Raw genomic sequence first — 17,703 nt, 5'->3', positions numbered from 1 at the left:
CAAAAGAACTAGACGTTTTTAAATAGGACATTCTTCAGGCACTTTTTACAAGGAATCTAAATCTCTCGTCATATTTTCCAAGGCGTTCTTGATATCATAGTTACAACATTTAACTTTGTTTTTTCTTATAGAAGCCGTTCTTTTTTTGTATTTTTGAAAAGTGTTTGTATTCTTGATTATACCAATGTATCACATGATATGATTAAATCTTATATGTTAATAAAAATTAAAAAAGTTTTTGCAAAGAGTGCTTTGGAAGAAACGTCATAAATATCGTTTAACAAACTAAATTTTCACAGTTTTATTAAAAATGCTAGCAAAGTTTTTATAACTTTGTCTTGTCTTGTTTTGGCAAGATTAAAATTCTTATCATGTCGTTTAGTTTTTAAATTAGTAAGCTTGGCAGATATGTGAACCTTCCAGATCCAAATTCAATTAAACCTCTAAAATCTAGTTTGTTCAAAAACAAAATTGTGGTCGTTTTTTCCAAAGCACTCTTCGCAAAAATGCTTTTTCTCCATTTTGATTTCTCCATAAGATTCGGTCATATCATGCGATACATCGTTGTAATCAGGAATAAAAACACTTTTCAAAAAAACAAAAAGCGAATATGGTTTTCATAATAAAAAAAGTTGAGTGTTGTAACTCTGACATCAAGAACGCCTTGGAGAATACGATGACAGTTTCAGATTCCTTTTAAAAAATGCCTGAAGAACGTCCTTTATTAAAATTACAAATTAAAAAATTACACATTTCCGTTTTTTTCCAATAATTCAAAAACCAAAAGTTGCCGAATGGAACAGAAATCATCAAAATGTCTTTATATTTAAAAAACCTGGCGAATCACATAGTTTACTTGCTGAAAAGGATTTTGCTTTAGCATATATGAATGAAGAAATAAAGAAAAAAAACTGTTCAGGAATACCTAAGCAGTAATCTAAAGACTTTAGAAGAAGAGAATTTTCATAGAATAAAGGATGATTTAATAAGTTTAGAATAAGAATAAATTATACAAGTGTGAAGAAAACACATCGTGGCAAAATGATATTTTATTTGATATTTGTTCATAATCGTAATTTATAATTTTCACACGCCTTATAGATAAGAACCTTATCTATGGGTGTCACATAAATCACCCGCAACATTCCAGACATTCAGTTCACATGAACGCTGCGAAGAGAATCTGGAACAATACATTTTATAACGTGTGCACTTAAAGGCGAAATAAAAAAAAAACAAATAATAAACTGTTAATTTATTGATGGCTTTGTGATAATACAACTTGCATCATACAAAAATAACATAGGCACGTATTAATTGATACAAAAGTCCCAAGCAAAGTATAAAAACCGTCCCCTACCTCTATAAAAATAAAATTATGAGTAATAACAAGTATCACAATGTTAGAGTCGTGTTAACAGTCCATCATTTACTCGAAACCGGCGCGTAATATTTATGCGACTTGGTGTCCCTCGTATGCTTCAGGGGACTTTTGGGCAAATCGATCAAAACCGCCGGACACGGGCCCACATTCCGCGGCAAATACTCCTTCTTATACGACGTGATGATCGTCGAAGAACTGTCCCCTAAACTTATATTCGAAACGTTGGACCTGCGAGTCACCCGTTCAATTTTTTGCACATTCTGCTGCTTGGTGAACTCGCCATACGACCTGGCCTCCGACTGGCCGTAGAAATGCCCCCCGACTGATAAATTATCCTTGCGGATGATCTTCTGCGGCCTTTCCACCGTCTCGTAACTGGTGGCAAAGTGGGAGCGCCGGCTGGCGTTGCTCTCCTGCGTCGAGCGATGGATCGAGCTGAGACTTCGCCGTTCGCTGTTCTGGCTCACGTGGCCTTGGTCGTGCAAATTGCAGATTGACTTTCGCATGTCTAGGGCTGCCGAACTCGTGGCATGCAGGGCTTCGGTCGAGGTGTGCAGCCCTTTCCTGTGCAGGATCTGGTTGTTGATTTCCTCCGAAGTTATGACGTTTTTGCGGTGGTGGGTTGACACTTCGGCGGAGACTTGCTGGGTTTGTTTCGCCAGTTGTTGTCCTGTTGTTTTGGTTGTTGTGCGAGTTGTTGTGACAGTTGTACCGTCAGCCAAAGTCTTACTATCCGTTGCAACGTTCGTTGTTTTATTTGCAACTTCGTTACGGCCTGTTGTTGACTGGCGATCAATTTTCTTGGTGTAAGTGTTGTAGTTGCTTTGGTTCGTTGTTTGCATCACTGCTGTGTCACTCCCTAGAGTAATGTGTGACTCAATGTGGCGTCTCCTGTTGATGGATCCAGGAGTTGCTGGACTTGTGACCACTTTCGTGGGCGTTGTTTTATCAAACGTTTCCTTCGATGTGGTGATATATTCAGTTTTGCCGTTCCCTATAGTTAGGGAATCTTCATGTTTGCGTATTTCTGCTCTCTCACCTCGGGTTACGACAAACTGTGATTTCTGCATTGTCATGTCTTGGAACTCTCCTGTGATTTTCAAATTGTCTTGTGGTTTCTTAACCGGAGCTCGTTCGCCCCGAGTTGGTTTAAAATCGTCTTTACTTTTGGGTGTTCCGATGAATTCGCCTTCAGGTTTAAGGTTGTCTGGGTGTTTGACGATGGGGGCACGTTCGCCAGGCCCGTATTTAGGTTTCTGGGGGGTTTCAAACTCACCTTCGGGTCTCAAATTATCTTGGGGTTTCTTCATTGGTAGGCGTTCACCAGGCGAGTATTTAGGCTTCTCGGGTCGCTCGAAAGCACCCTCAGGGTGCAGATTATCCTGGTGGCGGATCGGAGTTCGCCGTTCGCCAGGTTGTGGTTTCGCCGGGGTTCGTTTTTCGAATTCCCCTTCTGGGCGTAGGTTATCCTGGGGTTTTTTCGGAGTTGGGCGTTCGCCTGGTTTATAGCCGGGCTTGTCTGGGCGTTCGAACGCACCTTCAGGTCTTAAATTGTCATGGTGGCGGATTGGGCTTCGCCGTTCGCCGGGTCCCACGGGACTTGCCGTTGGACGTTCGAATGTTCCTTCGGGTTTAAGGTTGTCTTTGGGTTTTTTGGGTGTTGGGCGTTCGATTGGTTGGTATTGTGGTCTTTGGGGACGTTCGAAGTCGCCTTCTGGGTGCAAGTTATCCTGGTGGCGAATCGGAGTCCGACGTTCGCCGGGTTGGAAACCGGGGGAAGTTGGTAGTTCGAATTTTCCTTCAGGTTTGAGATTGTCTTGGGGTTTGATTGGTGACGGCCTTTCGGCTGGTTTAAAGCCGGGGCGGTCTGGGCGTTCGAAGTCGCCTTCAGGGTGGAGGTTGTCTTCGTGTTTGATTGGTTTGCGACGTTCGCCAGGTCCTAGGTGGACGTGGGACGGGCGTTCGAAGGTGCCTTCCAGTTTCAGGTTGTCTTGGTGGCGGATCACTTCAGCTTTTTCGACAATTCGAGTGTTGAATTCGTCGCGTTTTCGGTATTCGTTGAATTCGCCTTCCATTCGGAGATTGTCTTGTCTGGTGATGATTTCTGCGCGTTCGCCTTTGACAACGGAGTATTCGTCGCTAGTGCGACTACTTCGGAATTCTCCTTCTGTTTTTAGATTGTCTTGGTGAATGACAGTATCGTATCTTTCGCCCTTGACGACTTTGTAGTCATCTCGTGTTCGTACATCGGTGAATTCGCCCTCGACGCGTAAATTGTCTTGGCGTTTGATGACATCGACGCGATCTACGACCGTTGTATTACTGTAGTCATCTCTACGTCTAATATCCCATTCTCCTTCAACACGTAGATTGTCTTGGCGTTTGATAACATCGACCCGATCTACGACTGTAGTGTTACTGTAATCGTCTCTTCGCCGAATATCCCATTCTCCTTCGACACGTAAATTATCTTCACGTTTGATCACATCAACTCGTTCGCCTTTCACAACGTTGTAATCGTCCTTTCTGGTAACAACAAGTGTTCCTTCAGGTTTGAGATTATCTTCATGTTTGATAGGTTTGCGCAATTCACACGGGCCCACTTCTATTAGCTCAGGCCGTTCGAATTCACCTTCAGGACGAAGATTGTCTTCAGGTTTTTTAGGTTGGGGACGTTCAGCTGGTTTGAATTTGGGTTTTTCGGGTCTTTCGAAATCGCCTTCAGGTCGGAGATTATCATCGTGTTTAATTGGTGTTCTTCTTTCAGCTGGTCCAACTTTTGTTGGACTTGGTCTTTCGAATTCACCTTCAGGACGAAGGTTATCTTCGGGTTTTTTAGGTTTCGGACGTTCAGCTGGTCTGAATTCAGGTTTTTCGGGTCGTTCGAAGTCTCCTTCAGGTCGGAGATTGTCTCCGTGTCTAATTGGTGTTCTTCTTTCAGCAGGACCAACTTTGGTTGGAGTCGGTCTTTCAAAATCTCCTTCTGGACGAAGATTATCTTCGGGTTTTTTAGGTTGGGGTCTTTCAGCCGGTCTATATTGAGGCTTTTCAGGTCGTTCGAAGTCTCCTTCAGGTCGGAGATTATCACCATGTTTAATTGGTGTTCTTCTTTCAGCTGGTCCAACTTTTGTTGGACTTGGTCTTTCGAATTCGCCTTCAGGACGAAGATTATCTTCGGGTTTTTTAGGTTTCGGACGTTCAGCTGGTTTAAATTCAGGTTTTTCGGGTCTTTCAAAGTCTCCTTCAGGTCGGAGATTGTCACCGTGTCTAATTGGTGTTCTCCTTTCAGCAGGACCAACTTTGGTTGGTGTTGGCCTTTCGAAATCACCTTCAGGACGAAGATTGTCTTCAGGCTTTTTAGGCTGAGGTCTTTCAGCTGGTCTATATTGGGGTTTTTCAGGCCGTTCAAAATCTCCTTCAGGCCGAAGATTATCCCCATGCTTAATTGGTGTTCTCCTTTCAGCTGGTCCAACCTTGGTTGGCGTCGGTCTTTCAAAATCGCCTTCAGGACGAAGATTATCTTCAGGTTTCTTAGGTTGGGGTCTTTCAGCCGGCCTGTACTGAGGCTTTTCAGGACGTTCGAAATCTCCTTCAGGACGTAAATTATCATCGTGCTTAATAGGTGTTCTTTTTTCAGCTGGTCCAACCTTGGTAGGTGTTGGCCTTTCAAAGTCGCCTTCTGGGCGAAGATTATCTTCAGGTTTCTTAGGTTGGGGTCTTTCAGCTGGTCTGTATTGAGGTTTTTCAGGACGTTCGAAGTCACCTTCAGGCCGAAGATTATCACCATGCTTAATTGGTGTCCTTCTTTCAGCAGGACCAACCTTGGTTGGGGTTGGTCTTTCAAAATCACCTTCAGGGCGAAGATTATCTTCAGGTTTTTTAGGTTTCGGACGTTCAGCTGGTCTGAATTCAGGTTTTTCGGGTCTTTCGAAGTCTCCTTCAGGTCGAAGATTATCATCGTGCTTGATAGGTGTTCTTCTTTCAGCAGGACCAACCTTGGTTGGAGTCGGTCTTTCAAAATCGCCTTCAGGCCGAAGATTATCTTCAGGCTTTTTAGGTTGAGGTCTTTCAGCTGGTCTATATTGGGGTTTTTCAGGCCGTTCAAAATCTCCTTCAGGCCGAAGATTATCCCCATGCTTAATTGGTGTTCTTCTTTCAGCTGGTCCAACCTTGGTTGGAGTTGGTCTCTCAAAATCGCCTTCAGGATGAAGATTATCTTCAGGTTTCTTAGGTTGAGGTCTTTCAGCCGGTCTGTACTGAGGCTTCTCAGGACGTTCGAAATCTCCTTCAGGACGTAGATTATCATCGTGCTTAATAGGTGTCCTACGTTCAGCTGGCTCAACTTTAGTTGGAGTCGGCCTTTCAAAATCTCCTTCTGGACGAAGATTATCTTCCGGTTTCTTTTGTTTCGGACGTTCAGCTGGTCTAAACTCGGGCCTTTCAGGCCGTTCAAAGTCACCTTCAGGTCTAAGATTATCTTCGGGACGTTTTTGTTTCGGTCTTTCTGCCGGTCGGTATTCAGGTTTTTCGGGACGTTCAAAGTCACCTTCAGGCCTAAGATTATCATAGTGTTTAATCGGTGTTCTTCGTTCAGCTGGCCCAACTTTCGTAGGAGTAGGTCTTTCAAAATCTCCTTCAGGTCGGAGATTATCTTCAGGTTTCTTAGGTTTCGGACGTTCAGCTGGACGATATCCAGGTTTCTCCGGCCTCTCAAATTCACCTTCAGGCCTTAAATTATCTTCAGGCCTTTTAGGTTGTGGCCGTTCTGCAGGCCTATATCCAGGTTTTTCAGGACGTTCGAAATCTCCTTCAGGACGTAGATTATCATCATGCTTGATAGGTGTCCTACGTTCAGCTGGCCCAACTTTAGTTGGAGTCGGTCTTTCAAAATCTCCTTCTGGACGAAGATTATCTTCAGGTCTTTTCTGTTTAGGACGTTCTGCTGGCCTAAATTCGGGTTTTTCCGGCCGTTCAAAATCACCTTCAGGCCTAAGATTGTCTTCAGGACGTTTTTGTTTCGGTCTTTCTGCCGGTCGGTATTCAGGTTTTTCAGGACGTTCAAAGTCACCTTCAGGTCTCAAATTATCATCATGTTTAATTGGAGTTCTGCGTTCTGCCAGCCCAACTTTCGTAGGTGTTGGTCTTTCAAAATCTCCTTCAGGCCTTAAATTATCTTCCGGACGCTTTTGTTTCGGACGTTCTGCTGGACGATATCCAGGTTTCTCCGGCCTCTCAAATTCACCTTCTGGCCGAAGATTATCTTCAGGTTTTTTAGGAGTTGGACGTTCAGCAGGACGATATCCAGGCTTTTCTGGACGTTCAAAATCACCTTCAGGTCTAAGGTTATCGTCATGCTTAATAGGTGTTCTTCTTTCACCTGGACCAACCTTGGTTGGGGTTGGTCTTTCAAAGTCGCCCTCAGGTCTGAGATTATCTTCAGGTTTCTTCTGTTTTGGACGCTCAGCTGGACGATATTGCGGTTTTTCCGGCCTTTCAAAATCACCTTCTGGTCTTAGATTATCTTCAGGGCGTTTTTGTTGAGGACGTTCAGCTGGGCGATATCCAGGTTTTTCAGGCCTTTCAAAATCTCCCTCAGGCCTCAAATTATCCTCAGGTTTCTTCTGTTTAGGACGCTCAGCTGGACGATATCCAGGTTTCTCTGGACGTTCAAAATCTCCTTCAGGCCGCAAATTATCTTCAGGTTTTTTAGGCTGTGGACGTTCTGCAGGCCTATATCCAGGTTTTTCAGGTCTTTCAAAGTCACCTTCAGGCCTCAAATTATCCTCAGGTCTCTTTTGTTTTGGACGTTCAGCTGGACGATATCCAGGTTTCTCTGGACGTTCAAAATCTCCTTCAGGCCGCAAGTTATCTTCAGGTTTTTTCGGTTGTGGTCGTTCTGCAGGCCTATATCCAGGCTTTTCAGGTCTTTCAAAGTCACCTTCAGGCCTCAAATTATCCTCAGGTTTTTTCTGTTTTGGTCGTTCAGCTGGGCGATATCCAGGTTTTTCAGGTCTTTCAAAATCTCCCTCAGGCCTCAAATTATCCTCAGGACGTTTCTGTTTTGGACGCTCAGCTGGACGATATCCAGGTTTCTCTGGACGTTCAAAATCTCCCTCAGGCCTTAAATTATCTTCAGGTTTTTTAGGTTGTGGACGTTCTGCAGGCCTGTATCCAGGCTTTTCGGGTCTTTCAAAATCACCCTCAGGCTTGAGATTATCATGGTGTTTAATTGGAGTCCTGCGTTCCCCAGGCCCAACCTTGGTCGGAGTAGGTCTTTCAAAATCACCTTCTGGGCGAAGATTATCTTCAGGTCTCTTCTGTTTAGGCCTTTCGGCTGGAATAAATTTCTCGGGAGTGCGTTTCTCAAAATCGCCTTCAGGTTTCAAATTATCTTGCGGTTTCTTTTGCTTAGGTCGTTCCGCAGGAACAAATTTCTCAGGTGTGCGTTTTTCAAAATCACCCTCTGGTCTTAAATTATCTTCAGGTTTTTTCGGTTTAGGACGTTCAACATATTTAGGGACGAAGTCATCCTTTGATTTTGGTGTTCCTTCAAAAGGTCCCTCCGGCCTGAGGTTATCTCTGTGTACAATAATTGTTTGGCGAACGTCTTGGTTATCAAACTGTTTGTAAACTTCTTGCGTTGTTGTTGTTGTTTCAGTGTTTTGCGTTGAATAGAATTTATCGACGTCATCTTTCGTCCAAGTTCTGCGACGCCTTTGTTCGAGTTCGGGTGTTTTTTCTGTATAATCGATCGTGGTTGAAGTATCAAAAGTCATGTCTCCCTCAACAGTGAGATTATCTTGCCGTCTTTTCACAATTTGTGTTCTTTCAACAACAGTACTGTAATCAATAAATTCGGATTTATTGGTCGTATCTGTGATAAATTCGCCCTCGATTTTCGTCCAAGTGTTGCGTCGGATTGGGCTAGGACGTGGTACTAACTCGCCATTAAAATCAACTTTAGTGGTAGTTTCGTCTGGAAAAAAACAATCCTAGAAACCTAAAACTTCACCAAAACCTAAACACTTACCTATAAATTCACCTCCTATAGTGATGTTGTCTTCATGACGCTTGATATCGGCGCGTTCTCCCCGAATCACACGATAATCCTCAATAATGGTCCTAGTCCCAGTAAATTCACCTTCAGGTTTCAAATTATCCTGCGGCTTCCTTGCAACTGGCCTTTCACCCGGTTGATATTTCTTAGGCTCAGGTCGTTCAAAATCACCCTCAGGTTGCAGATTATCTTTAGGTTTGGTAGGCGTAGACCTTTCGGCAGGTTTCCACTGCTCAGGCTCAGGTATTTCAAAATCGCCCTCAGGTTTCAAATTATCTTTAGGTTTCTTCACCGGTTCTCGCTCCCCAGGAGCCCATTTTTCAGGCGTTCGTTTCTCAAACTCGCCTTCAGGTTTCAAATTATCGGTAGGTTTTTTAGGTTTTGGTCGTTCACCAGGTGACCATTTCTGAGGTTGGCGTTTTTCGAAATCCCCTTCAGGTTTTAGGTTGTCTTCAGGTTTTTTAACGGGCGCCCGATCGCCAGGTCTCCATTCCTCGGGGCGGCGTTTTTCAAAATCGCCTTCTGGTCTTAGGTTGTCTTCAGGTTTGCGCACTGGCGCCCTTTCTCCAGGTGCCCAAGGTTCAGGCTTCCGTTTTTCAAAATCACCTTCCGGTTTTAGGTTGTCTTGGGGTTTCTTAACGGGCGCCCGGTCGCCAGGTGCCCAAGGTTCAGGCTTCCGTTTTTCAAAATCACCCTCCGGTCTTAGGTTGTCTTCAGGTTTGCGCACTGGAGCCCTTTCTCCAGGTGCCCAAGGTTCAGGCTTCCGTTTTTCAAAATCACCTTCCGGTTTTAGGTTGTCTTGGGGTTTCTTAACGGGCGCCCGATCACCAGGTGCCCAAGGTTCAGGTTTGCGTTTTTCAAAATCGCCTTCTGGTCTTAGATTATCTTCAGGTTTGCGCACTGGAGCCCTTTCTCCAGGTGCCCAGGGTTCAGGTTTGCGTTTTTCGAAATCTCCTTCAGGTCGTAGATTATCTTTAGGTTTTTTCACAGGCGCACGATCGCCAGGTTTCCATTCTTCAGGTCGTCTCTTTTCAAATTCTCCTTCAGGTTTTAGGTGGTCTTCCGGTATTTTTACAGAGGCTCTTTCGCCAGGTTGCCATTTTTGTGGCTGGCGTTTTTCAAAATCCCCTTCTGGTTTTAGGTTGTCTTTAGGTATGATAATTGGGGCTCTTTCGCCTCTGGTTGCATTGTATTCGTCTTTAGGTTGGCCTAGAAAGGGGCCTTCGAGGTGTAAGTGATCGTTGTAGTCTTCGGGGTTGTGAGGACACGTGTGACGTCTACAATGAATTTTTCAATCAGGGTTTTTTCATCCCAATGCAAAAATTATAGTTTTTTAGTTAAGGATGCATAGACTAGAGAAATTACCGCGAAATTAGGGAAAACTGTTGATAATAATAACACTGTTTTCTAAAGAATTTATTCTCAACTTTTTTTTATAAAAGTGTAATAATAACATATGTAATAATGAAAAGCTGTTTTTTGATAACTACAACTAATTCGTATCATTATCATAAATGTGGATACGAGTCTTTATTGCATAAGTAATCAGGAAAAACAAAAACACATTCCTTTTTGTATAAAATGAAGACGATGAAAGTGGCAAAGAAAATACAATTTCGTGGATTTATTCTACTCTTTCAATTTTCCAAATTTTATTACGTTATTATCTGGAACTTAATTTTCGGCCCTGCGTAAAGTGATAAATTTTGTATACATGGAGCGGACCGTGGTTTCTTAGCACTTATCGATTATCCGTATTTAAACTAGCCGTTAGGCATAAATAATTGATTCTCATCAATTCTTAATTATCTAAGAGTGTCGCTAGGTTGACTGACCACTGCAAATGCACTTTTGCAAAAAAAATTGCTTAATTAGGTGCAACAACAACACAAAGATTAATAATTCCTTACCGTTTAATTCCATTGACTAATTTCCTGAGAGTGCTTTTTAGTATTACATTCATAAATGATTAAAAAAAATTCGCGAGCTTTGCAAACCTCAAGTTAATTTAGTTAAATTAATTAAAAATCTGCTAACGTGTTGACAAAAACCCAATTTAGATAAAATCAACATGATTATAGTTTAACACTTGAATCAAATCACTGGGGTTATTTGCAGCAAATCGATGCTAATTTTAGAACGGGTTCTAGTAAAAACTTAGGGATAATTGATGTTCTGTGTTAGAATAGAAGGGAGGAATAAAGGCGTCCGACCTCGCGACGCTGAGCGTCAGCACTAAAAAGCGAAGGCTGACAGAGTGGCCTAGAAAGGCACAGGTCACAACAAATGGGGGCTCTTACTACCATAATCCTGCATCCTTATCGATGTAGGACATTCGAGGGTTAAGACTGCAGTGATAAATTCGATACGATTAAGTTTCCGCAATAGAACTGATCATTTTTGCTTCAATTTTTTGTGGAATTGTTAATTATGCGCATGTTAATTTAATGCCGTTTCAGAGCTGAATACATAATTCATTGGTTTCTCCACTTGAGAAATTATAGTAAAACCGTGATTTTATCCACTAGTTTTTCGAAATGTCTTGGAATAAAATTACAAATCACAATGTGTTGTACTTGTTGCTGATCAAATATTCACAACACATTTCTGTTGTCAATACGTGCGACAAGACCTACGTGCGTTCGATTGCAAATAACTTATAATTTTTATTTATCGAAAAAGAGGTGACACAAATCTGCCGTTTGTTTGATCAATACAATTTGGGCTAAAAATATCGCGATATTAATGTTACGCATTTTGTTATCATGATTTATATCACGGAACATTTACACAATGGTGGTTTAATTATTGTCTTCCTTTCATTGATAATTTTAACAAAATTGGTGTCTCACAGATTATTATAGTTATCAAGTTATTTATTTTAGGAAATTAATTTGGGGAATATGGAAAAGTAATTAATAGTGTTTTGCTGGAACTGAGTCACTTTCGTAGGTGTTGGAGGTAGGTGTAGAAAGTGACTATGAATTTGCCCACGTTTTCTGAAAAAGTCACAACTGGCTGTCCGTCCATGCAGCTTGTGATAATTTTTTGTGTGTTTTTGCATTTCGTGATAATTTTTTAAGTCAGCGGTGATGTAACCATGACTTTCTCTGAAAAGAGAGAAAGTCCAAACAGACAACTGATAATGAGTCACATTATTATTTATGAAATGCCGAGTGCATTTATTTACTTCTCTGCATCAATAGGAATAAATTAATTCGCAAAATGACCTCTGGAGACTTTAAGTAGGTGGTACATTAAAAATGTGGTGGGTGGTCAAATTTCTTATACCACCACACAAATAATAAGAGTGGGAGGTTTTTTCTCGTATTTCTAAGTACAGTTAACTCTCAGGCTTTCTTTGCAATTTTACTACAATGCAAGATTAGTTCATTACATACAGAATTAGAGAATAAAAGAAAATTTCTGAATGCCAGACTGTGTTTTTTATTTTTGTCAAGGTGGGAGACTAAGAAATCACAAGAACAATGGATAAAACAAGAAAGGAAACTGAAAATAATCAAAATTGTATAGAGAGGTGTTTTTATGAATGCTACCCACTTAATGCTAAAAATATACTTCGCCTTGAAATAAAACGCAAAAATTGAAAAATTTACCCAAGTAGGTAATTTTTTTTATAAACTCAAAAACGTGTTAAAAGCGGAATTTTGTCATTTTTCAGCTTATTCTGGACCAAAATTTTGTTTATAACAATCAGTGATTTAAAATTCAGTGACTGAACAATAACAAAACGATTTTTTTGAGACAATCGAGGCTGATATTATTTTTATCGATTTAACAAGATAATGATGATGGTGGAATAATGAACAAATATAATTACGCTGGTTATGTACTACTTTTGTGCAGTACAGTGAAGTAAATTCATATTTAGCAAAAATCACAGCTACATTATTTAAATATCTGCCAACTGAGCGTTTTGTCGTTACTTTTGCGTGTCATAATCGTAAAAAACAAGCATTTGCTGGAAAAAATCATGGAAGAGTCAACAGTAAAGTGACGTAGTAATTGCAATAAATTGATAATTACCATTTAATTAAACCATTACGAGCCACCTCGCTTAATAACAGTTATTACTAAAACACTAGCAGGAAAATGGATCTTTTTATTATTACCAGACCTTGACCGTGTAAAACCACCCAAATGTGGCCAGTTTTGAAAATTTTGGTCGTATTTTAGTGTAGCAACAGCAGGTATAAGCGATTCTATTTTTAAATATGACACCACGGTATAATTTCCAAAGTGAATGCGAAATGCAAATTTGTAATATCTCTAACAAAAAACGAGAAATTGCTTTATAATTGCAACGCGCAAGGTTAGCTACGAATCGTCGGACCCTTGATTAAAAATTTGTTGTACCATTTGCATATAACGAAATTTTTAAAACGCTTAATACGCCTACTTCCGGCTAGGTTTGTTCAAACGGAATGGATTTCTTCCTAACGCTAATGAACACACCGGAAGTTAGTGTGTGGAACGCTGGAAGTCAATCATGAATAGATTTTGAAAGAAAAGCAAACAGTGGAAAATAATGTGAACAAAGTGCTAAATACTTTTGCCAACCGATGACAAAATGTACACAAAGAAATAGTGGCTATTGTCTGAATTTGAATAAATGTTACGTCAGGAATCTTGTCTTTGAAAAAAATTCGAAATAAATTCTTTTAGTAAATTTGGACACTTCTCTCCAAGACTCCGTTACACAACTGGTGACATCATGGCAGTAAATTCGTATTCCGACTTAAGCCTCGTTTAGAAAGTGTGTTCGATTTTAAAGTACACATCATTAAAATTTATAGTTAAACAGTTTTAGAGTCACGAAGTTGTGTTTGTCAGGATTTAACAAAACACGTAATAGGGCCGTGTTTTAGTTGAGGAAATGGCAATAAAAAATTTCGAATAATGACAAAATTGTAACAAACCACGGAGGCGTATCTAATTAATAAGACGAACATGACATGATTACAGTTTTAGCACGACAAACAAATACTGAAGATTTAAAAAGAAGGTCATTTCAGTTAAACGTTTAAAATGTGTTGCGCTTATCTGATGAACTCTCAACTTGTAACAAATTCAGCTCATTAATAATACTAATACCCTGCATTTTTCCAAATTTTGATCAGTTCGAAAGTTGTCCCTAATCCAAATTAAGGTGGTTACGCAATAACTGCAAGTCTGCATTTCATCAGAGATTCAAGTGACACTCTTAATTCATTAAATAAACCAAAAAAACCGCTCATAATCCATAAGCTGAAGTAGGCCATTGAAACACTCCTACTATCTCGGCCGTCCTTCTAAAGATCAGCTCAAAACCATTCCGTACATGGTAGTGCAAGATTCATTATTGTACCAATGTAAGCAGTCTTGCTGCTCATTGCCAAATGGGTATGCAATCTGTTACGATTTTTCCAAATTTTCGCTACTTCCCAACTGATAAAACATTTTTGCCAGGTCTTAAGAGCATCTGTTAGTGAAAACCACAGTTCCGTCATTTTTTATTGAGCGAAATTTGTTAATTACATGCACAATTTTGTCACTGTTGCTAAAAATAAAACTAAATTCCTGCCCCCGCATTTGATTTGAAAATTATAATTTCAGTCAAGTGCCACTTATTGTAATTGAATGAAAACTATAATAATGGTCCTTAAATTGTAAAAAACCGCAGCGGATGAAAATGCCCACACGTATAGTTTGGTGTTGTAGAACAGGTTTGTTCTGAATGTAATGTAGTAAATATTCCGAATGATGTCATCCTTTCGTTTCTTTGAAGGTGCTTTGTTATTGCAAATCTGTGTGGAAGTGCGGTTTCATGCTCATTTTTATTATAAACACTGTCTATAAACACTCAAATGAAAGGAAAATGTAGAGAAAATGTGCGAAAGAATAATTCTTTGGCCGTAAATCAAGTGGTCTCTTACATAACTTCTCTCAATGATATGCGCTTAAAATACCATAAAACTATAATTTAATCCGTTTTTTTGAGGTTTCAAAACCTCACACAAGAATTGTGATTCAATTTTTATTCGTAGTTAAAATTCCATAATTAAGGGCCGATTAAAGCTTTGTTAAAATTTAATTCGTTGTTAAAAGTTAACAGCGCCAATGGACCAATCAAATTTGTTCAATTTGGTCACGTGATCAGTTAATCACGCATTTAAATCTCGTGTTTTCATTACGAAAATTTAAACGATTCACAACTGGGGGATGGATAAAAAACAAATAAAAAAATGGATAAATCAAGAAAAATATCATAACTGCAAATTATTTTGTATTGTTTTTAAACGAGCGATTTTTGAACAATAAACGGCAAAACCTTGACATTTGGAAAAAATATCATCTGTTTTTGCTTGAAGATATTTCGGAAAAAAACACAAGTGATAACTAATGTCCCATTTTTGGTGAATATTATTTATGTTTACAATTTTTTAGTGCGATAATGTGCATTCGTACTTACCCACACGTGCACAACTCGCAGATACATTGCTCCTTATTGGGAATCTTAACAGTTGCAGGCTTCGGTGTTTCTTTGATGGTCTTCACAATATTTATAACTTTATTATCGCTGAACCGTTCAATATTTGTGATATTCTCGACCTCGTCCTGCAATAATTCAATTAAAACCAAACCTTTCGCATGTTTATTTCAACTTACAATGGTCTTAATATCGACAATGTTCTCCTCAATGTGCACTTTATTAACCCTATCTGTGACATCCTTGGACGTGCGAAAATCCTTAACATCCTTACTGGTCACATGTTCGACGGTCGCTTTCTTGTCCACAAAGTTGCTCACTTTCGTGTCCCTGATATCAACATTTTTGATATCGACAGTCTCACTTGTCTCAACGAAATTTTTCACATCGACAAAACTTTGGCTGTCCGAAGTGAAGCTAGTTTTCGAGTCTGAGACCGTTTGGAAGGTCTTGAAATCAGTAGGAGCTGGCACCATGTGTTGGAAATCCGTGGTACTTTTCGAATCACTTGTACTGCACTGGTTGATGTTCTCACTGATTTCAGTCGATAAAAAATCCTGGACGGTATCAGTCACTTTTCGCTTCACCGGCGAAGTTCCCCTTTTCGGTGCCGTTTTATCCGGCGAAGTTCCCTTTTTAGGTGTCGAAGGCGACGGTGTTCGCTTTTTCGCCGGCGAAGTGCCCCGTTTTTGGGGCGAGGGCGAGCGTTTAGCTTCACTCTTTCTGGGCGTTTCGTAGGTAAACTTCCCATTCCAGCCTGTTTTTCCATAAGTGCGTTCGTTTGAATAGACCAAGTCGGTCGAATCGATCGTTTCGTCCTTGATTACTCTGCCTTTGGTACCGATTGTGTTCTGGATGGCTTTATCGTCGTAAACTGTCTTCACGAGAGTGTTTGACGAATCGATCCCATGGCCGTAAAAGTCGCGCGAATCGGTGGTGGTCTGAGCAGTTCGCCGTTTTGAGACTTCGTCGGTTGAATCGCCGGCGAAACTTTTCTCGCTCAGGGTGTAGGTGCGGTTTGAGTCGACTGAATCACGCCTCTTACCGGCGATTTCATCAGTGTTCACGTCCTGGACTGTCTTTATCACATTGCCTTTAGAATCGTAGTAGGTGGTAGTGGTGGTGGTGGTCAGTTCGCCGTTTTTTGGGCGAAGATCGCCAGATTTGGAGGTGAAATCTTCCACTCCACTTCTTGTAGACTTGAAATCACTAGACTTGGCGTGCTCTTCGCCTCTTGTTGACTGTCGGAAGTCGCTAGTTTGGCCACTAATGGTGTAGGTTTGGTTCGAATCAAGTGATTCTCTCCTCTTACTACCAACTTCATCTCTTACAGTTTTGGAGTCGTAATAAGTTGTGAACTGTTCTTGTGACGACTTTTTCAAGTCACTTGTTTTATCGCTTTTGTCACTAATGGTGTAGGTTTGGTTCGAATCAACTGACTCTCTTCTCTCAGTTTTGGAATCGTGATAAGTTGTGAAATGTTTTTGGGACGATTTTTTCAAGTCGCCAACTTTGTCATCACTAATGGTGTAGGTTTGGTTCGAATCAACTGATTCTCTTCTCTTGCTCTCATCTCTCACGGTTTTGGAACCGTGAGAGAAATCAACTTCGCTCTTTGTCACTTTATGTTCTTCCCCCTTTGTTGACTTTCCTAAGGAATCTCTTGTTTTGCTTTTGGAATCGTGATGGATCGATTTGTGTCCTTTTGTCGAGTCGCTAATGGAGTGAGCTGTCGTCGAAACGGAGTCTCCGACCTGGTGCACTTCTCTCACAGATTCGGAAGTTTTAGTTTTGGGTTGTGTTAGTTCAGGAATAGCAGTATCATACTTTGTCGAACTTTTCTTCGCCCCTTGCTTGTAGTGCACTTCTGGTGTGATGTTAGTGCCACTTTTCATGGCCAAATGTTCGTCATTGACTGCAGAAGACGCACTGGCGGACTCATGGTGTTTCTGGTCAATTATGCGTTCTTTACCATCGACTATTTCGATAACGTAACTACTGGACGAACTTTTGGCAATTGAAGAACGTTCCTCGTGTGACGTGGACGTGGAGGAGTGTTCGACAACTGTCCCTTGTCCCTTTTTTGTGACAGGTTGTTCGTAAACGAACTTCCCGTTCCATCCAGAATCGTTTTTATTGTAAGTTAGTTTGAGTTCTTCCACCGGTTCGGTTACAGTGTACGTGGAGCCGGATTCTTGCGATATGTTCGAAGTGGAGCGGTTTAGTTTCGAGCTGAGTTGTGTGATAGTGGCGGAGTGTTGTTTCGCTGTCGAATCTTGGGCGATAAAGTGGCGGTATTCAGTGCTTGTGGCGCCAGTTTCGCCATACACTGTGATTTTCTCGCCGCCTCCGGTCGGTAAAGTCTCCGTTACCGTGTATGTGACGATGTTAGCGTCAACCGGTAAATGCGAAATATCGGAAATTTGCAAACTGGACGAAGAGGAGGCTTGCGATAGCTCGCCGTGTGTTTTTGTCGATTTGGTGACTTTGGAGGTACTTGCCGTTGTCGAGGAGGTCGAAGCTGTGCTCTTTTTTTTCGTCTTGGTTGTCTTATTCACCGTCATTTTCACACAAAGTTAATAACACAAATATTGGCGGTGCGTGCGTTCGCGGTCGCGCTCTTTTTGAAAGTGAAGAGCGTGTTCCAGCGAGAAGCAGGTTCTCCAACACATTGCTACGTCATGGACACGCTCCCACGTGAGCGAAACAGTTAAATACTTATATGGACAGTCTGCAGGAGCGAGAATTCGTCACTTTGGAGGCTGGGTCACT

The 17,703-nt window shown here is 41.1% G+C and overlaps 1 protein-coding gene across 1 annotated transcript; it reads right to left on the bottom strand.

Moving 5' to 3' along the window:
* Positions 1 to 1,238: 1,238 nt before the first annotated feature.
* Sdb (SAXO downstream of blistered) lies at positions 1,239 to 17,674 on the bottom strand. The gene is made up of 4 exons (XM_964248.5): positions 15,111 to 17,674; positions 14,914 to 15,059; positions 8,415 to 9,718; positions 1,239 to 8,360 (listed from the first exon to the last, which is right to left on the bottom strand). The coding sequence occupies exons 1-4, from the start codon at positions 17,493 to 17,495 to the stop codon at positions 1,426 to 1,428; spliced, it is 10,770 nt and encodes a 3,589-aa protein (XP_969341.2). The 5' UTR covers positions 17,496 to 17,674; the 3' UTR covers positions 1,239 to 1,425.
* Between the last annotated feature and the right edge of the window lie 29 nt (positions 17,675 to 17,703).

This window comes from Tribolium castaneum, chromosome 3 (genome assembly GCF_031307605.1).
Source record: "Tribolium castaneum strain GA2 chromosome 3, icTriCast1.1, whole genome shotgun sequence".
NCBI classification, from domain to species: Eukaryota; Metazoa; Arthropoda; class Insecta; order Coleoptera; family Tenebrionidae; genus Tribolium; species Tribolium castaneum.
Note: the sequence above shows the minus strand (reverse complement) of the source record. Positions and strands in the feature narration are given on the sequence as shown.